The sequence below is a fragment of the Eurytemora carolleeae genome, unplaced genomic scaffold, assembly GCF_000591075.1.
Source record: "Eurytemora carolleeae unplaced genomic scaffold, Eaff_2.0 scaffold496, whole genome shotgun sequence".
Lineage (NCBI taxonomy): Eukaryota > Metazoa > Arthropoda > Copepoda > Calanoida > Temoridae > Eurytemora > Eurytemora carolleeae.
In genome coordinates this window covers 198,017-220,354 of record NW_019396422.1, presented here as the reverse complement: position 1 = coordinate 220,354, position 22,338 = coordinate 198,017, and the positions used below count along the sequence as shown (strand labels likewise).

Genomic DNA, 22,338 nt, shown 5'->3' with positions numbered 1-22,338 from the left:
TATGTTGATTATTATTTCGTGGAAATTATCATTTTCATGTGGAATTTAACATATGATTATTTATGAATTATCAATCTTTTTTATCTTTTAAATACAGGATGACCAAATATGTTAGGAAAGTAAAAGACTACATTAAACAATCTGTAGTACGTTTTCAAATCTGGTTATGCAATGCAAGTAAAACATATAAGCCGTTCTCATAAAAGATTCCTAAAACGTGGTCTGCTTGGTTTATACCTTCAAAATTTACTGATTTACTAAAAATTCTGTCCTGATGTACTTAGTTGTTTCTTAGAACAACATGTATTTTACATTTTAAATTACCAAACATCACTGTGGGCAATGAACTAGTTTACACATTGTATTAATTATACTGTTTTTAGACCTGGCCAACTAGTTGCTGTAGTTGGTCCTGTTGGCGCAGGAAAGGTAATTTAGTGTTATTTTAACATTTTTTCTCAAATTATAAATATAAGCATTCAACTCCCTCAATGTTATCCTTTTTTATTATATAAACAGTGAATTAACTTTGTTTTACATGAACAGGGACTTTTTAGGTTTTTGAACTTTTAAGTTGCTTAAACTATGCCAAATTTTTAATCCTGAGAAAATACAAATGCAGAAAACGAACCAAAAATATTTTCTCTTGGAAAAAGAAGTTTAATAAAAGCATAAATTGTGTAGACAAAATAATTTTCACGAGTGTTTCTTTGGATATATCATATATAGAATACATTTCTTTATCTGGCTGGTAAAATCACCTATGGTTGGGACAACCTCTATGGTCCAGTTCTTAAAGTGGACATAGGCTATTTCCCATGAGTATCCTGCGCTATGGGGTTGATAAGGATACATTTTTTTGAGGCCTCCTATTCACAACACTCTCGGACAAAGGCCAAGCAATATAGTCCAGGGGATATTAGTTTCAAAACTTTAACATTTGGCCCATTTCTAACACTAAGTGTCAGAAATGGGCCAAATCTGCAAAGTTATCTTTTTCAAGTGTATATATCTTTAAATCCAAGACAAGTAGAACAAAATTAAACCATAAATTTATAAAAAATGGCTTAAACTATATATTTAAACAACAAATGTCAATATTAAACTAATAATAAGTTGTGAGAATTAGTTTTTGATGATTCTTGATTTCATTTTCATACATATCACTATTTTGAAACATTTACCGGATTTCAGCTCATGTTGCGTTTTCCGAACATATCCTGGTTTTGAGACAATTACCGGAATTCATATCAATTTCAATTTTCAAGCATTTACGCCCTTGCGTAACAAAACAAGATGTTTTGATAAGGTAAAAAATAAACAAATAGAAAATAAAAACTATTGTTCTTTTATATTTAAAAATCATTATAGCATTAAGAAATAAAAATATTATTATCAGTTGTTGTTACAATATAGATTTAACTAGAAATGCGGGAAACTCTTTGTTTAAAATGCTTGAAAATAAATCCTTTTAACAGATAAAATATGAAAACTTAGATTCTAGAAATAGTTCAGAAGTTAATTTAGTCTTCATAACATGATTTTTGTTTTCAGTGATTTAATTTGTAAGTTATGAAAGTCAGTTTTGTTTTGAATTGTGGATTATACTCAACAACAGGAAAGTGGGTTTTGTCTCGAAAACGCAACAATGTTTCAAATTCAGGATATGTTGGAAAATGAAAAAAATTTGTAAATTGTCTCTAAAGTCTCTTCCTTTGTCGGTAACCCTGTAGGATATGGTCTAGGAATTCGGAAGTCAGGTAGGTGATTATAAGACATAGACCAACATTATTTGCTATGTTATGTGACGTTATCGTCTCATTCTACAGCTTCCTCAATTCTGCTGGGGTAATTCAATCCAAAGAGCTAATAGATTGTGTATTCGTCATCTGTCAGAAGAGATTAAGAGTAAATTGATCAACAAGTCTGATTCATGCCAGGAATGAGACAGAGAGGACGCTGAGTGGAATGTGGGATTCATCCCAGACAAGATAAAGGAATTAGGAAAATAAAAAGTGAAACTTCATCTTTAGGATATCTCTGGCATACATCTCAGCTGAAAGAAGGAATACAGAAACTCTAAAATCAGTGATGAAGTACACGCTGATGCCGGTTTTTACTTATACTGCTCTTAAAATGGAACTGGAACTTATCTTGCTCAAGAATGAATTGCTACGAAAGAACTTATCCAGAGTTGAGTACAAAAAGGATATTTGTACTCCTCATATGCATAATGCGGTGCAAAACAAATAAGTTCATCAATTCCACACAAGTCGGAAATGACTATAAATCGAGGAAAAATTAGGCTTTTTTCAGCGATGAAAAGTTCCTCAATACCCCTCTTCCTAACCTTTTCCAAACTGCCAACTTCTCCAAATTATCCATACCTCATCATTGAAAACATCTAAAAAATAAAGAAGATAAAAAAGTTCAAATGTATGCTGGCAGGCCTAGAATTGAGATTTAGCTTAAAAACCCTTTCCACCCCTCCCTTCTGATTTAAAACATTCTGATCAGCTGTAATGAGTAAGGATTCCTGGTAAATGTAATAAGGAAATCGAAATATAAAAACAAGACACGCCTAGTCTGCAAAATAAAACACATATAGAGTGTAGGAACAGGATGTCCAAAAAAATTCAAGGACATATTGGATGTTATCAATATGTACGAAAAACTTCTCTTTCAAAATTTAACCCAAGAACATGATGGATAGGGTTTCCAGTCGAAATTTTTTGCACGAAAATCGTGCAAATATTGCGCAAAGATTTGCTCACCTTTCTAGTAAAAATTGCACAAAATTTTGATGTTTTTGCGCATTGATGCGCAAAAGCTATTTTGCGCAAATTCTCAGAAAAATGTTGGCATTTGCGTATTTCGTTATTTCCTGCTATTTTGTAATTTCGAGATATTTCATTATTTTGTTAAATTTCGAGAAAAAATTCCAGGAAATGCTGAATAAATTCAAAATAAAACCAATCTGAGTCAACTATACTCCAGCCTGCTCAGCGCTCACACATTCTGGCCGAATGAGCACCAATTCTCAAGTTTTAGGTTACCAGACCGTACTAACTATTACACCGTTTACCAGCTAAAAATCTCAAGTATTAATTAATCATAATCACATTCACATTCACTAATCATCAGTCCGGTCAGGCATGCAACTTGGGGGGGAAGGGGGCAGGGCCCCCTCTAGCCGGATTAATAGGGGCATGCTCCTCTCTCAAGAAGGCTTGCCCCCCCCCTGTAGGGGGGGGCAAGAAGTCCACCCTGTTTTGCAATTTAGCGATTCATGAATTCCTGGGAAAGGGGGTTTATTAAGTAATTTTAGATATTTTTAGTTCTGCCACTTATTTTGATATTGCAAAAACATATATTCATGCGAATATCATCACAAAATTCTGAATTAAATTTCGTATTCATTAGAAATTTCGTGCAAAAAATATTTATCTATTTTGAATGAATACGCAATTTTTGTGCAAAACTGGTTTCGTATTGATAAGAAAATGATGGTGAATTTCGTGCAAAAAAAAGTCATTTCGTGCAAAACCACACAACTGTTGCGCAATAGAATTGACTGTTTTGTGGAAACCCTAATTTGATGGAATATTAAAGCACAGGATAAAACATTGGAAAACAAGAGTGTAGTGCAGAAAATGAAGTAGTACAAGAACTGTGACAAGGTTTGTACAGACGTGTGAGCACTCTGCTTAATTGCTTTGACCATCATCTTTTTTATTAATACATATTGTTAAAAACAAAAAAAAAACAAAAAAAATGTTTATAAAATGTTACTGTAGTAACCTATTTCCTAATAATTTATAAGAAACCTTATCCTGCATACATTTTCAGTCTTACAGTTTAAAATTCAGATCTGAAATTAACTCACTGCATGTTTTGAATAAATTTTATTTTCTATCATCACATAGCTCGAGGACTTTCAATTTGATTTGCAATTTAATTAACTTTACTCAACATAGATTTTTAAAAAACATTTTTCCAAAAAAAAAGAATATTGTTTGTCCACTCAATGTTTATTTGGATAAAAGCTTTAGTAAAGGCCAAAAGCCACTTTACTCTAATTTACTAATAAAAAATAATTAAAACGGCTATGTATACTATAGTAAATTTTTTTTATTTTTTTAATAAACCCATAATGTTTATTTCATTTGTGTGTTCCACGCAAATCCTGTGGAGGCAATATGATACAAAATTAAATCAACCTCCTTGACAAATATATTAACATGTTATACTAGCTGAAGGGCCCGGCGTTGCCCGTGGAAAAAGAATTTAAAATTTGAAAAAAAAATAATTTCGAATTTTTTAGCCTATAATACCAACTCCTGAGTGTCCACAAACAATTTCAGCCCAATTGGTCCAGACTCCAGCTGTTTGGCCGGCTATAGGCAACATATATACGAATGTCTTGTTTTATTATATTGAGATATCAAGTGTTTATATGTACTCTAAAAATGACAGACGCACCCCTGAATCAATAATGACAATCTGCAGTTTCAAAACATGACAATAATTTCAATATGGTATTAATTCGTTAAGCATACTTAAAGGGAGTGTTCGTGAAAAATGAAAGGGGGTATAGGCTTAATGCGATTAAAAAGAGCTTTTGATCGCTAATAATCTTACTTCATCTGTTGCGTCTATTAGGAGAAAATTGTTAAAGACGTCTCAAAAGTACTTTTTTATCGCATTAAACCTATACCCCCTGTCATTTTTCGCAAACACTCCCTTTAATAACTATAGAGATCAAGGTAAGACTGAGCAGTATGATTTGCTTGCATTGCGATATATCCTGTAAACCATACTTTGACCAAACTCATAGGTATCCAGCTCACACCCATTCTCTATTGTAGTTTTTTATTCTGCAAACATTTGGGCGGAATTCCGCATTTTTGCGCGAAAATGAATTTTGCAGAAGCAAGCACAAGAAATGCGAAAATCTGCGCAAAACTAGTGTTGCAGCTTGCAACCAAATTGCGCAAAACCACTTTTTAGTGATAACCAGAAAACTGCAGAATAAGAAGACGACATTCAAGCAATACTGAAGTGCATTTGATGTTTTTACATAGCAAATAACTTAACTAGTAAGTTGTTAGATCACTTGTTAAGTATACACTGCACAAATTATGGAGTTTTCAAGCTAAAACTGTACGTTGAAATCTTTGTTTATGTATTTACCATCCAGCATTATAAGTATTATTATATTATATGTTGATAATTTCTCCTTTAATTTTACCCTTATCCTGCGTACAGTTTTTGCTCAAAATTTGCATCAATTTTTTTTTGCAATTTTAGCATATTTTGCACATTTGCGTGCTGTATTCGTTTTTTTCGGAATTCGTGCATTTTTTTCATGCAATGTTTGCGCGGAAAATGAGGAAGTTTGCGTGTTTATTCTACGCATAGAACGTAGGGTAATGTGGAATTGTTGAAGATGATATCTTGATTAGTTATTACTCTAATTAGTAATTAAAAATTATGAAATCTAGACGTCACTGCTACAATCGATTCTTGGAGAGCTTCCCTTGTTTTCTGGTCAACTGAATGTTTCCGGTTACATTGCTTACTGTCCCCAAGAACCATGGATATTTGCAGGTGTTTTTAAGTCGATTAAATGTTTGCATTGCAAGCCCATTAGAAATTATGAAAATTTGCTAAGTTGAACATATCGGCTTCACTTTCAATTTGATAATGTAGCCGCAGCGCTCGGCCTCCTAGCATGTCCTAGCTGCAGCGCTCGGCCCAGACTTAATGTTATCTATAATTTTCATCTCAATGTTAACACTATCCCCTATTTTATAAAGACTACCTCATGAAATCTGTTGTTAGGAAGTATTCGGGATAACATACTGTTTGGTAAATCCTACTGCAAAGAGAAGTATGAAAATGTGATATATGCATGTGCTCTGGAGCAAGATATGTTGCAATGGCCACACGCTGATCAAACACATGTTGGAGAAAAGGGTGTTGGTTTGTCAGGGGGTCAAAAATCTAGAATCACACTTGCAAGAGCTATTTACAGGTACTATGCTTCCAGTTTCACTGCACTTTGCACTGGAATTTATGCTTTAACGGTGTAAGAAACAGAACAATTTCTTTAGCAGATTTTCTGGAGGGGTTTTTTCAAAATTTCAAAAGTAACAAAAGTTAAGGGGACTGGGAAGGTCGACAATTTAAACCTACACTGTATTTCCATCGTCCCAAGACTGGAATGCCTTGTAAGGACTATTGATATAAAAAAAGGCAGTTTAGCTACATCTCTCCTCCCTCTAATAGGAAATTGAGCCCAAACCTTCTACTTACACTTCTCTTATGACGCGTTTACTCTGCTTTGAAGCAGACAATACCCTACTAACCGAAAAACCTAAAATATTTGTGTGACATTTGAATATATACATATTTGTTGGCTTGGAATACGTAAAAATGCGTATTTTCCATATGTAAGAATTATGTATTTTTGTAACCATATCCTTGGTAAAATTACGTATTTAAAATATGACAAACGTAAAAATGCTTTTGTAAGAAACCTAAAAAATCCAATGAATCAGGAATTTTTAGGGTTTTCCTATACGTAAAAATACATATTTTAGACATATTCAAGTTCTAAAACCAAAATGTTAATAAGGTATTGACTATAATTATGCATGCACTGTATGCACATTGTTCTATCATATCCAGACAACTAATTCCTCAAATTTCTTAAATCCATATTCTTATCAATTAATTCCAATCTAATCCAATAATCTTCTAAACAAATTCACACAATTGTCTTTCCTTCATCTGAATCCTTCAAAATCAACATTCATACACACAGGGTCAAAGTGTAACTTCTAATTATCAATAAATTGAGAATTTACTGACATTGATACTAATAACAAATCAATTTACTCCAAAACAATAGAAATTTTTAAAACAGTGTATTTGCCAAAATAGTTGCAGAAATTTTCTTACAATCCATTTTTTTTGAAAAATCATAAAATATTTTTAAATTCTAACTTAAAAACGCATTTTTGTGTGCAGTTTAGGTTTCGTGGTATTACACTTAGAAAAATTTATTGTAATGAAATTCAAGAAAATATCCAAATTTTAGGTTTGCATCAAACTTTTAAACTTTTAAACAAAAAATACTGCTTTTAAGTAAAGAAAAAAACGAAAAAAAAACATAAAATTAAGTAAAATAAAACCTAAAAACTTGGAAAAATTACTTGGTAAAAAGTATATGTAATTGTCAAAATCCACTTCTAGAAAATTTAAGCATTTAAAAAAAAGCTTGGTATGATGAATACAAACATATACATAAGTTCTTTACCCAAGGGTTTAAGCATACAAATGTTTACGTAAATATACCTAATAATATGTTAAGTATGTAGGCTAACCCCTCAAACAGGAAGGAAAAGTCTAGTCGGAAAACGACCCTGGTACCTTAGAAACACACTTTTCCTTCCTTATATAGGAATGATAAATGTTTCAAAGCAGAGGAAATGCTTCATAAGAGAAGTATAACAAGGAGATTTGGGCTCAACATCCTATTAGAGGGAGAAATTAAGCTAAACTGCCTTTTTAAATCTGGAGTCCAGTTTTGGGACGTACGATGTAAATCCAGTGTAGGAAATCTTGTGTCTCCCTTTAATTTGTGATATAATGATCTAGGTCGGCCACATGTTATCTCCTGGATGATCCACTTTCAGCTGTGGACTCCCAAGTTGGAAAACATATCTTTAATGAATGTATTAAAGGTTTCCTTAAACAGTCAGCAGTTATACTCGTTACTCATCAACTCCAGCATCTGAAAGCTGCTGATAAAATAGTAGTTCTTAAAGAAGGAAGAGTTCAAGAGATTGGAACATATGACAATCTCGTAAACTTTGGTGTAGATTTGTCAGCATATCTTTCGCTAACTAAAAACATTGAAACCCCAATAGATGATAAAATTGAGCTGTTAACACTTTCTGACGAAAAAACAGTATTAAATCAAATACTTCAAGATGGATTTAATAAAAGCTCTCCATCTGAAGATCTGGATTATGAAAAGAGTTTGCTTCAAAAAGAACTAAAATCAGAGTCTGTTTTGTTAAAGAATCTCCAAGAACCTGCGTTAGCTGAAACCCATAAATTGATTTCAGAAAACATCAAACAAGAAATACCGAAAGAACTGAAAAGTGTTGGTTCGGTTAACAAAGATGTTTTTCTCAAATATTTCCAAATTGGGGATAATTGGTTTTCTACTATATCCATGCTCATTTTACTCATTCTTTGTCAAGTAATATATTCTGGGTCGGATTTCTGGATAAGCTATTGGACAAGAATAGAAGAAATAAATCAAAGAGAAATTCTAATGAAACATCAAACCAATGGCACACATTTCAGGTGATGAAAGGGGTGGAGAATCTTTATTAATTTTTAAACAATGAGGTATTGGCATTTTCAAAAGCAGTAGCAAACATAAAGTATAGAGTTTAAACAAGTAAAACAATTATAATAAATAATACTCCAAAACTACCGGAAACAACTTCCATTAAATTATGATCTTTCTCGGCTTTTTGCCCCGTAACATGCCATTGCCAAAATCCTATTTTTTAATGCTTTTTAATGCGTAGCACTCAACCTTCATAAAATCTTGCATCAGCAAAGAAAGCCTAACCAGCATCTAAAAATAAAAAAAAATATATATTTATTTGCGCCATTTTTAAATAGATACACAAACCTTTAACATTAAACAGACCTCAGTTAATAGAAATTTTCCTCTTTCACCCAATTAACAGACAAAGAAACTAAATTATATTCTAGATTAGAGGAATCAGATGAAGCAGAAAGTTTTTTTTATGTTGGAATTTATTCAGCTTTAATAGGGTCTCTTATTGTAATCTCAATGATGAGAACAATACATTTCTTCCAAACTTGCATTAAATCATCTGTTAAACTACATAATCAGATGTTCTTAAGCCTGATGGGAGCTACATGTCAATTTTTCGATACAAATCCTGCAGGTAATGCTACTTTTCAATGTTTTAATCTTGGCTCAAGTACCAGATTATTTTCCACAAGCTTTAATTTTCAATCTTGATATTTTTGATGTATGATGTAAACCTTAGATACCGCAAAGGAATTAAGTCTTTCTAATCCCTACATCTCAACCTACTGTACTAAAGTAGACTTCTGATATTTTAAACTAAAAATTCTGTTAGACTAAATAGTCTAAGTTTGAAATGTCAAAGTTTTACACCATCAGGTTTCAAAGATATAGGAATTTGAAAATAAAAGTTTTTGGACTTGAAAATTATAAACCTGTAATCAAACGAAAATGTCCAGCCGAGAATGTTTGAAAAATAGGATTCTATTGTTGCTGGATCCAGGGAATAACACACAAATGAATTAATGAAAATGGGTTTCAGGTCGTATTTTGAACAGATGTTCTAAAGATACGGGTTTGATGGATGAACTTCTACCAGAAACATTTTTTGATGCCCTTTCAGTAAGTAATACGCATAAGAGAAAAAATAAAATTAATTCAAAGATTATATAATTTTATTACCAGGTTTTGTTCACACTGATTGGAATAATGTCTGTGATAATATTTTTAATACCTTGGACCCTATTACCAACACTTGTGCTTGCAACCATATTTCTTTATCTTAGAAAATTCTACATGAGGTAACTTCTTGTTCTAACGGCATTCTAAAAAGGAAACACCATAATCAAATTTTTTGACCTTAAAGTTGAATATAATATGGAACAGAACTATCAAACGTCTATTTGTGATTAAGAAAACTAAAATGCCACATAAATTGTGTAAACTGAGAAATCGTGAGATGAGCGTATACGTGCAACAATGGTTTATCTAGAAAAGAAGGAAAGGGTTAGTTTACATTCTACTTTGACGTGTTGGGACCAAAGAGTTTGGAAAACAAAGGAGGAGGGTTCAATCCGGGCAGCCTGATTATACATGCTGAACAGACGATACTCCACACTGTAAAATTTGAGATTGTATATTTTATTCAATATTTCGGAATCGCGCGATCACNTCTAATAAAACGCATAAATAACTTCCAGTATATATATTTCTTATAACTTATTACTAGAGGGTTCAGAACTAGAGTCAATATCGATATCGCACGTGTAGACTGTAGATGATGATATCAGTACTATGCCCCGTATCCGTTCTATCTCATTCTGTTGAATCTTGTGGAACTAGTTTAACGTGGCCAGGCATCGTCTTCCACAGATCTATATTAACTGATTTGAGACTTGAAGTTGGATAAATAAATAAAATTAATAAGACTAAAAATAAAATTTTTGTATTGTTGGTTAAATAAATGAAATTAATAAATAATGATATTGAAATTGATGTATTGTTGGATGAATAAATAAAATTAAATCGATTGAAGGATCTGGTTTTGTTGGAGGATTTGGTTTGGTTGAAGGATCTGGTTTGGTTGAAGGATCTGGAGCTGATGTAGGATCAACAGGTTGTGGGACAGTAGGGGGATCTTGGATGAAGGTCTTGACTGTGGTGACGTTTGCACTGGTGTTGTAATCGATTGAGGGAATTGTGCGCAGTGTAAATTCCAGAAAGTTGTAGAAATCCCAGAAAGGGAAGGGAATATGTGACCTGCTGAAAGAGTTGAGGATGTTCATGGGAGTATGTCGGGTTTCATGGAGGTTGGAGCAGTCAAAAAGGAAAAAGTCTAAATTGGTGTGCCACAGATTATACATCCCTGTTGTAGGCAGAATAAATTTCTGGTACATGTTTTCTGAGGTTCCTGGAGAGGGGACTCAGTGTTGGAAGGTTTGATTACTCCATGAATATAATTCTGTTGGAGGGATTTAAGGACGCCTTCCTAGATGTTATGGATCATGAAGTTTAAAGGTTGATTAATTTATTGGTTGACTCGTTGACTTGTTGACTAGTTGACTAAGCTCCTTTACTTGGACACAGAAGTTGCAAACATTCACTTCAACGAATATATTTCAAACCTGCAATAAAATGCAGGTATAGAAAAAATAATGTCAATGTATAAATGTTACTGAATTTTGTTGTGTCAGGGTGATAAGGAGTGACTAAGGATCGGAGGGTTTGATGGAATAGTTTAAAACATATGTAAATACTTTTGAAAATATAAACCTGGTTATTTACGTGGAATTTACTATGAATTGGAAAGTAATTTGTTGATTTGATTTTTCGTAAAAAGTTTCACTGTTTCAATTTTCCTTTGTTGGAGTAGGGAGGCAGAGTCGGGGAAGTTGTTTGGTTTGGATATTTGGCTGGTGAAGATTGGCGGTGGGGGGGTAAGGAGATAGATTTATAGTCAACAAATGTATACAATGGCCTATATAACTGTTTGATTAACAAACGCCTTGTACTTGTTTTATAATTGGTCGTTGTATGCATTATACAGGAAGAAAAGTAGGCTGAATAACTCAAAACAGAGACATTTTTGGGATGGAAAATATTAAAACCACACTTAAAAAATAAAAAAGTTGATCTTTAAAAACCCTTTACAAATGGAAAACCGTTCAGCAAAGCGTGTATAATCATATGGTGAGGCAGTACGGGTCGATCCCTTCTCCATTGTATTTCATATTCCTTGGTTGGGACAACTTATAGAAAAAATTTGTATAGAGTTAAGTTCGAAACTAGTAAGTAATAGAAAGTAATTATTTATTAATAAAATATAGCAAAAATATACAAAATTAGGTGTTTCAGGAGACGATTAACAAAAGTCATTTTCATTTAACCAAACCTAATAGTTAAGCCTAAGGAAAAACAGGAACCAAGATCAGCCAGAGTAAAATAAGTGTTCACTATGGTTTATAGGGTTACCCATAGTCAAGTTTAAAAGACAACAGTGCAACACAAAACGTTGGGGTACATCAAACAGATACAAAAGTACAATAGAAAGCAACAGAAAATTCGACCAACTGCGCACAACGTCACAAGTGTCAAATGTGAAAAGAAAGATGACATGTCCTCTAATTAGTTGATATGATTTCCAAGATTCAGAGTTTGTTGTTGTTAAAACAAATATACAAACAAATCACCCAGACACCCTTTTTTGCGAAATTCAAATAAAATATACAAGTTGTCCCATGAAATATTTTGCAGATTCAAAATTTTGGCTTATAAAGAAACATCAGACCAACAGCTTACATAAAAAAATATACGAAAATTTGTCAATTTTAGATTATATATGAACAAATGAAAATAATATGTAAAAAATATAAATTTGAAAAATACGGGAAATCGATTATCCTCAATTATATCTTTCCAGAGCAATACCCTGAATATATCATTAAACATATCTGTATATGTTTCAACGTTATACTTTCCAATTACAATGTTAAAGGGTTATGTACAAAATCAGTTTAAATTCTCTGTTATTTAGTCTATAGAACGTTAAATATGGAGTGTAAAAACATAAAAAAAAGAATTGCACTTATTTCACTAGAAGATTAGCACTTTAGTCTTATTTTCACTTTTATTCATAGTTTTTTCAGACACAGAATTTGAGTTGACACTTATGACGTAAATAAGGGTATACTGAAAGTGTACGCATTCTGTGTTGCCATCTATTGTACTTGACAACCTATTTGGGGTACATGGCTTTTAATCGATCTTGAGCAAAACAAAATAATAGAAAAACCTTGATAATAAACTGGAAATAGATTTATTGATATAACGTTTTATTTGTATGTGTGCCCACACCCCTTAAATTATTTTTTTTATTCTAATGTTTATCTATGTATTTTTAAATGCATAACAAAATGTAATATTTCAACTAACATCAAAATCTACCTTTTATTTAGCTAAACTGTAAACTGTAAACTGTAAACTGTAACACATATTTTTGAGTTAAGAAATTAAAAAAAGTTAATGTTTTCGGAGCTGTAAACCCGTAACTTCTTGGCTGAAAAATTCGCAATTAATAAGAAAAGTATTGCAATCTTAACATGCAACCCTGGTTTAAGGATTGCAATGTAAATATCAGGGATTCAATAGTGTTTATAATTTCGTTCAAAAGTTGGAAAAATTTATTATAACATTGAGAAATCAAAATTTTAATATTATTTTGTTCTTGCAATAATGCGGGAAATTATTTATTTAAAATGCGGGAAATTAAATCAACTTTAATTTCTTAATTAACAAATAAAATGAGAAAAGTAAGATTTTAAAAAAGGGTTTAAATATAAAAAAATCTACTTTTATAATTTTGATTTTAGAAAATAGTTTTAAATTGGGAATGTTGTCTTCGTCATGCTTTATAAAATGTTGGTTAAAGTTTTATCAACGACTTTTGATTTGGGCTGGGATCCTAAAGATCTAGTCTTTCAATTTGTGTTAGTTTTGGAATTAATGTTTCATGTATTTGGATTAAAGCAGTTTGTTTTGAATTCATTCAACTCCATTTATTAAAAAAAGATTACGTGCTAAAATGGTTGTAAGCTGCTTTAAAATGTAAGCACTGAAAAAAGAAATCCAATTTATAAGGATGGGCAAAAAATTTCAATCTTAACATTCTAGTATGAATATTATAGTGAATGCATTTTTTTTTAAATTCAGAGTAAAGATCTATTCTTAAGAAAAATTTTCCTTCCTCGAGGGGACTGGTGAGAATTTTAAAACTTTTGTTTTTTGGGAACAGTTAACATTTTTGTCTTTCTTCCGACAATAAATAAGCTATTTTAGCTTTGCATTTTATAGAAATATTCTGTCCATTTCTTTTTCTTCAATATAACATCATCTTTATTCTACACAGGGCCCACTGTTTACCAACTGCACAGTTGTAAAACTTTTCTCGGCACCCTGAATACAACAGATATTTTTTGTCAAAACAATTCTTTTTGCTGTAATTGATAAAATCATTTTAAAATTAATTAAGACAACTCTTAAAATTAACAATAAAAATCTATGGTTCAAGTTACCACTCACAACCAGATGATAGGCTTTTAGAATTAATTTCAAAATCTAGATATGTTTCTTGGGCCAAAACAAAAATGTAATAACCTCTATCAAAATGTAGAAAATTTTTTGATATCTTAGATCAGCAAGAGATATTAAAAGAATTGAAGGGATATCCCGTGCTCCTGTTATATCTCAAATGTCAACATCAATTAGCGGCCTTGTCTCAATCAGAGCATTTTCAGCGCAACAACTTATAAGGTAAACTATACAAGTTACGAAAGTTTGTATTAAGATTTTGATTCAACTGGAGACCACCGGAGGGTTTTTATCTTCAGTGTAGAGGTCTGAAAAATCGCTATTTACAATTTGAAACTATGCGCAGCGCAGGGTGATTTACATTTCACTGGAAGGATACAGATATTCTTCCTGCGGGTTTAGAACTCCATTGGGAGGGATTCAGATATGCTTCAAGGGTTTTATAATTTCTTTGAAGGGATACAAATATCCATCCAGGGGGTCTATGATTCCACTATAAGAATTCAGATATTATTTCAAGGGGGTTTATAATTCCACTAGAGGGATTCAGGTATCCTTCCAGGGGGTTTACAATTCCACTGGAGGGATTTAGACATGCTTCCTAAAGGTTTATAATTCCACAGAATGGATTCATTTATCCTTCCTGGGGGTCAATAATTCCCCTCAAGGGATTCAGATATCCATCCTGAAAGTTTATAATTCCACTGGAGAGATTCAGATTTCAATCCAAGAGTATTATAATTCCAATGGAGGGATTCAGATATCTATCCATCAAGGAGGTTTATTGGAAGGATTCAGATATCTATCCAGGTGGTGTATAATTCCACTGAAGAGATTCAAATGTGCTTCCAGGTGTATTATAATTCCAATGGAGGGATTCAGATATCTATCCATCAAGGAGGTTTATTGGAAGGATTCAGATATTCAGATACTCCTTTGGGTTTTAAATTCCCCATGTACCCATATCTGAATCCCTCTAGTGGAATTTTAAACCCCTTGGAAGGATTTCTGAATCCATCCAGTGGAATCATTAACTTCCTGGAATGATATCTTAATTCCTCCAGTAGAATTAAAGACCCCTTGGAAGCATATCTGAATTCCTCCATGAAATCATAAACCATCTTGAAGAATCCCTCCGGTGGAAGTGTAAACCCCAGAAAGGATATCTGAATCTCTCCATTGGAATTAAGGACATCTTGGAAGTATATCTGAATCCCTCCAGTTGAATTATAAACCGCCTGGAAGCATATCTGAATCCCTCCAGTGGAATCATAAACCCTCTATAGATGGATATCTGAATCCTTCCAGTGTAATTATAAACCCCAAGGAAACATTATCAGAATCCCTCCAATGAAATTATAACCCCCTTAGATGAATAACCAAATCCCTCCAGTGAAATTGTTAATTCCCAATGATATATTCTTTGGAGAAAAAAACACCTAAATTTTACGCAGTCTGGAATAAGATTTTTTTATTTTCTAACTAATAATTGGATTAACCACTAAAATTTAATTATTTTAGAAATAATTTTTAACAAAATTTTAAGCAGCTTTTTCCCCTCAACCAAGGAATCACATTTTTTGCATAAACTTTTTTCTTATTTCAACCGCTGGGTTTCATATTTATTTTTTAAACTGCTGGATTCCACATTTTTAATAAATGTTTTTGTTTTTAACTTTTGTCCTTTTAACCACTGAAATTACATTTTTGACATAATCTTTTTTCCTTCAACCGCTGGTTTAACTCTTTTGATTAACCTTTTTTTCTTTTTCAAGGCCGCTGGTTTCCACATTTTTAAAAACTTTTTTGGTTTTAGCTTTGGTCTATGTCAGTATATTGTTATTTTTTGATAAAAAAAGTTCCGCCCTGCAAAGTAGACAAAAGTCAACGTTTTTTACATGTATGTCAACTTTTTGTAATTTATCAAGTTGAATTTTTTAGGTCAACTGTAATACCAATTTTTAAAAAACCTCTTTACCACTTTTATACACTGTTTTTTACCACTAATATTAAACCATAAAAATGTTCATATACATACATACATATTCCTCGACGTTGAAAGAAGAAAAAAGTTTCATAAAAAGAGGTAAACCAGTGGTTGAAGAAAAAGAGGATGTATAAAAGTTGGATTCCACCAGTTGGAGGAAAAAAGTAAAAGTCCCGATATTTTTTTTAATGTGAAACCCAACGTTTGAAAGAAGAAAATTTGAGACAAAAATTTGATTTTAGCGGTTGAATGAAAACAGTTTCTTTTTAAATATGAAACCCAGTAATTGAAAGAAAAAAAAACGTTTATAAAACTAATTAAACCAGCGGTCGAAGGAAAAAAAGATTTAATAAAAAAGGAAATAAAGTGAACAGAAAAGTTTTTCTAAAATGTGGAGTCCTGTGGTACAAAGACGAAAAATGTGGAACCCAGCACTTTAAGGAAAAAAATCTTGTACAAAAGTTTGATTCCAGCGGTTGAAAGAAAAACGTTAAAACCAAAAAAAGTTTATTTCTTTAAAAATAAAACCCAGCGGTTTAAAGAAGAAAAAAGTTCCACAAAAAGATTCCAGCAGTTGATTGAAAAAACTTTAAACCAAAATTTTTCTTTTTGGTTTAGGAAACGGAGCGGCTGAAAAAAGAAAAAAAAACTTATATAAAACAAATTAAACTAGTGATTGAAGGAGAAAAAAAGATTTCGTAAAACAAATGTGATTACAGTGGATAAAGGAAATAAGTTGAACAGAAAAGTTTTTAAAAATGTGGACTCCAGTGGTTAAAAGAAGAAAAATGTGGAAGTTAGCCCAGCAATTAAAGATAAAAATCTTGTAAAAAATTTTTATTCCAGCAGCTAAAAGAAAAAGTTGAATCCAAAAATTGTTTTTTAAATATGAAAAGAGCGGTTGAAACCCAGCGGTTGCAAGAAGAAAAAACGTTATATAAAACGAATTAAACCAGAGATTTAAGGCAAAAAGATTTTCTAAAAAATGTGATTCCAGTGGTTAAAGGGAAAAGGTTAAAAAGAACAATTTCTTAAAAAAATTGAACCCAAGTTAAGTCAGTTCTGAAGTTGCTTGATTTTCAGAAGCAAAATTTGTTAGTTTGAAGCTTTTGAAGAGAGGTAAAAGATGTCTAATGAGTAACATAAAAATATCCGTAGCTAAGAACGAAACTGTGGTGCAAATATTATGTTTAATGAGAATTTTTTTTCAAACCGATAAATTAAGTTTTTGTAACGACAACATTAATAGTTGTAAACTATTTATAGCCCCTACATAAGAATTTTGGCACCAAAACAATAATTTAAAACCTTTACCAAACCAAATAATTCTGTAGGCCCAACTAGTTGACTTTAGTATTTATCTACTTTGAGCCTCCAGTGGAGTCAAAATCTGTTAAAAGACAAAAGAACTTCTAAATAGATTCTAACAGTCAAAAAGAAAATATTTAGCAGCACCCTCAATTCTTCATTTTGTGAGACTAGCTTGCGTGTTGAAAAAATCCTATTTCAAGAGTTTTCGTTTGAAATTCTTAACTAAAACATAATATTTAAACATTCAAACAACTTAGAATAAGCGATCGTTTTTTAAACAATATTATCATTAATATAAATATGAGTTATTTACTTTTATGAATAAGAAGAAGGTTTTATTTAACGATCGTTGACGATGGGCCGTCGTTAACGGTCATTAACAAAGGATCATTGTTAACGATCAGTAACAAAGGTTGCCGTTAATGATCCTTAACAAAACGACAAACTTAATAAAAAACGAACGTTTTAAAAACGACTGTTTTTTCATAATGATGTTTTTAAAACGATCGTTTTTAAAATGATCTTACATTTTTAGTTGTTTTTGTCGTCGTTTTCATAATGAAACAATCGTTTTTTTAAAAAAATGAAAACGATCCATCCCTAGGTACAAGACAAGATTTAAAAAACTAAAAAGGAAAAAATATTAATCATGCATCTGCATGCTAAATATTTCTTTCAAAATAGGTTGAAACAAATAACAATGATAATGTGTTTAGTGCTGAGTTTGACCGTCTCCAAGATATACATTCCTCGACATGGTACACCTTTATCTCAGGGACTCGATGGTTTGGATTATGGCTAGACTGGATTGTACTGGTTTACCTAATCTGTGTTATACTTAGTTTTTTCTTTCTTCAAGGAGGTGGAGTAAAAAAATGTTATATAATTAGTTAAAGACAACTTAAATATTTTCTTTGACGACCAAGAATTTAAGTTAGAAAAAAATGTTTGCACAACTTTCTAGCTTTTCTAAATGTCTCCTACCTTCCTTGTATCTGAAAATTACAAAGATGTTTGATGTTTAGTCACATTTTTGTCATTTTTGTTTTTTTGTCTCCATAAATTTTAACTCTGAAAGCACAAAAGACAGTCCACATCAAAAAACGTCAGAAGTCAGAACCAAAGATAAAACAGTATATAGATCAGGGGGCGAAAATGTCAAGTGTGTGTGTCCGTGCCGAATGAGTGTACTTTTGTTAAAGCTTCGATAAGGAACCAAATATGTGTACTGTAGATATAAAGAGTACATAAGAATCTAGGAGAGTTCATTTGTGTATTGTTTAATGTTTACTTACCAATAAGTTTAATATATATTGTTATAAATATTTGGTTTCTCTTATAACAAGCCGAATGTAAATCATAGGGAGTTTTCAGATCCATCAATTGCACCCAGGGTTGTAAGGCAGATGCTGAACTCCAACCTTCGAGTGTGCGAGGGGGGTAGACTTCACTGCCGGGCTTAATTAAAAGCATGATTAAGGGGGGATGCCATTTGTAGATCCAGATTGAATCCTAGCCGCAGCGCTCGGCCCAGAAAGTGTCATAACTTAACCTAACCCGTGGCCGCAGCGCTCGGCCCCCTAGCCTGTCCTAGCCGCAGCCTTCGGCCCAGAAAGTGTCTTAACCTAACCTAACCCTAAATAAATACTAATTTAATTGAAAAAGTGGTCATGTACAAAAGTAAAATCTGCAGTGAAGTCTTCCCCACCTCGCACACTCGAAGGTTGGAGTTGAGCGTCTGCCTGGTTGTAAGGCTTATGCAATTATTTCACTCTAGATCCCCGTACCCTTGTTTTAATAAATATCTGTTTATTAACCTTTCTGTCCATGTCTCTCAGAGTATAAATCAGTTGGGATTAATCAGTTTCATGTTTTATATTAGGTATGTGCATGTTTACTTAGGTTTATTAAATTCCTTCAGATATTCAGCTGCTACAGTCCAGCATCTATCTAGGCAGCTTCTCCAACTCGATATCTTGTTTAGCTGCTCCAGTTAAATATCTCTTACACTGAATCTGAGCTGCTACTCTAGCTGCTTCCAGAGTCTTTGTTAACTTGGCTGCTCTAACCTTATGGGATGCTTCCACTACCTTCCAAGCTGCTTCCTTTATTAACAGAGCTGCTTCTATAGTTTCTGCTGTGTTATCATTATTGTTGTCATTGTTATCATCGTTGTTATCTTGATTGTTATCATCCTTGTTATCATGATTGTTTCTTCCATAGATCTGTGAAGAGCTGTTCCACAATGAGTATCCCCAAAAACAGCTGAAATGTGGGAGGGGGGGGGGAAGACTTCTGGATATTGATGCGGAAGAAGGCTGGTGTCCGCCTTGGTACTCGAGTAGGCATATTAATGTTTTATCCTCCTAAGAGCTGTCAATGAAGTACAAGTCACCAGGCCTTAAGTGGGACCAACGGAGCAAAGGCTTAAACATCTGTCCTGTATAAGATCCTAGAGTGTACTAATCAATCTCCAGGTTGTGAGACAAAGAGATGACGAAAACAAATTAATTGTTCTGCACTTCCTTTGACTATAGGTTTTAAATAGCAAAGTGTTTTGTGCGCATGCGCTACAGTTCGAACCAGTCTGTAAAGCATTGGACTGGCTTTCTCATGACAGACCAGTGCCATTTTCATTCCCCTTATTTCTATTCCCTTATATAGATTGAAAACGTAAATGGTGTACACAAAGTATTGTACTCTCCACTGATTCTATACAAAGGATCACATATTAAGGTTTAGTCTGTACATGCAGAATGCGGGGTGTGTATATTGCAGGCCACAAATTGAACATTTGTTCTTCTAGTCTCCAGAATATCTTGCGATAGATATTTTTCATGCATATGTTTCAACTTTAATAAGCCAAAATATGTGCTTAAGATCCATTACACGCAAAAAGAATCTGTCTCAGAGCTTTGCTTGTTGAAGTTTTAAATGAACTAGCAGAAAAAACTATTGTACTCCATTCAAAGGTTCATTGTAAACATCAATATAGTGGCCTAAACGCTCTATGTAGTTCCTACCACAGATTTCTTTAATTTTTCTGTAAAGTCTATAGGAAATCTATCGCATACTTTAACCCCTCAGGACAGAGATATGTCCCATAATAGAAAAGAATTAAGATACAATTTTACTGAACCTCCTTCAAGGCAAGAGGACAAAACGTTAACAGCGATCAATATATTTAAAGAGTTTTATGTCCTCGTTGTTTGGAATCCGGTCACATGCATATGTTTTCATTCAATGATTTTAACCTGTCACATCTGCTGTACATATATAATCCACCTAAAAACTATCTCGTTTTTGTGTGTGACTAAATTACTTTGGATAACAAAACATTCAAATTGAGTCTTTTCAAAAACTCAAATTTCCTAAAACCTTTATCTTTGCAACCTGGCTGTATTCAAACTTAGATTTTTTATCTTTAAGAATGTATAGTTTTAAATTACGAAGGCCTACATTGCTGGGTTGTGTATCTAATAACTTTAATTTTTTTAGAGGTTATTGGTGGTGATGTCGGTTTAGCAATTACTTCCTGCATTCAAATGACCGGAATGCTTCAGTGGGGGGTGCGACAGTCAGCAGAAGCAGAGAACTTAATGACTTCTGTAGAACGTATTTTGGAATACTCCAATTTACCTCAAGAAAAGAATAAACCATCTCCTGAAGAACTCCCCATAAAACTTTGGCCGGTCCAGGGGGTAATAGAATTTAAAAATGTTTGTCTCAGATATGTCGAAAATGAGCCCAGTATTTTAAGTTCCATTAGTTTTAAGACAGAACCTTGTGAAAAAATTGGAATAGTCGGACGATCTGGGGCTGGTAAATCAAGCATTATAACAGCCCTGCTTAGACTTGCAGAACCAACAGGAAATATATACATTGATGGTCAAAATATCATGAAAATGAGGCTCACGGATTTACGGTCTTCAATATCGATTATTCCACAAACCTCTCTAATATTTTCTGGAACTTTGCGTGAGAACCTTGACCCACTGAAAAGAAAATCTGATGCCGATATTTGGAGAGTTCTGGAAGAGTTCCAACTAGTTGAAGCTGTCAAAAATCTTGGAAAAGGTTCGTAAATAAATGACGGTGAAATAGGAGGAGGGGGGGGGGGCAGTATTGCGGTAAAAAAAATCATGCTGAATTGTAGTGTTACACAATTTTGAAAGACTAGATTCCAAGTTGATAATATCATTAATTTTCAATTTTAATCAATTACGTATCATGTATATAAGGTTAGAGTGTTAACTAACTTTACTTATTCGGATTCATAAAATTACGCGGATTTCACAATTGATCAAACATTTAACATTATTTTTTTACTGTTTACATGAGATAAAGTAATGATGTTTAGTTAACGTCATATTCCAATAAAATCATAATTTTTCTTCCTTTTTTCAGGTCTTGAATCACCAATAAGTAATAGTGATGCAAGCTTTTCAGTCGGTCAGCGACAATTGATCTGTCTTGCAAGAGCTGTTTTTGAAGAAAATCGTATCCTTGTGTTAGATGAAGCAACATCAAATATAGATAGAACAACAGATAAACTAATCCAAAACATGATAAGAACTAGGTAAATGCAGAGGTCGTAAAACTGAAAAAAAATAAAATTATAATGATCAATAAAAATGAAAAACATAATATTGCCTGAAATAATTACGATGGTTAAAATTACAATGGGGCAATTTATAATTTTAACTAATGCTCTAAAAGTTAAAGCGAAGGTAAACACTAGGGTTTCCAATCGAAATTTACTGCTCGAAAATCGTGCAACAATTGCGCAATACATTTCGAGTAAAAATTGCACGAAATTTCGATATAATAACTCACTGATGCCCATAAGCTATTTTGCGCAAATTGTGAACAAAATCTTGGTTTTTGTGCATTTCCTTACTCCTGTTATTTCGTTATTTCGAGCTATTTCGTTATTTTGAACTTGTTCGTTAAGTTTGGAGAAAAAATTCCAGGGAAAAAAATGAATCCAAAATGAATCCGATCAGAGGAATCAGAGCCCCACATTTCTACGGTTTGCTCTCATGCGCACCTTTCTAAGGTTTTATAACACCATTTAGTTTTAAGACAA

At 32.7% G+C, this 22,338-nt stretch overlaps 1 protein-coding gene across 1 annotated transcript in view; it reads left to right on the top strand.

The window, feature by feature from the left end:
• Window positions 1-22,338, top strand: part of LOC111702986 (multidrug resistance-associated protein 4) — a 33,768-nt gene that overhangs the window by 8,281 nt on the left and 3,149 nt on the right. Inside the window, exons 12-22 of the mRNA XM_023474813.1 lie at window positions 384-429; window positions 5,505-5,610; window positions 5,845-6,037; window positions 7,666-8,382; window positions 8,803-9,002; window positions 9,408-9,487; window positions 9,551-9,666; window positions 14,054-14,173; window positions 17,966-18,111; window positions 20,748-21,326; window positions 21,657-21,828. Coding sequence (XP_023330581.1) covers window positions 384-429; window positions 5,505-5,610; window positions 5,845-6,037; window positions 7,666-8,382; window positions 8,803-9,002; window positions 9,408-9,487; window positions 9,551-9,666; window positions 14,054-14,173; window positions 17,966-18,111; window positions 20,748-21,326; window positions 21,657-21,828 — 2,475 coding nt within the window. The remainder of the gene's footprint in view (window positions 1-383; window positions 430-5,504; window positions 5,611-5,844; window positions 6,038-7,665; window positions 8,383-8,802; window positions 9,003-9,407; window positions 9,488-9,550; window positions 9,667-14,053; window positions 14,174-17,965; window positions 18,112-20,747; window positions 21,327-21,656; window positions 21,829-22,338) is intronic.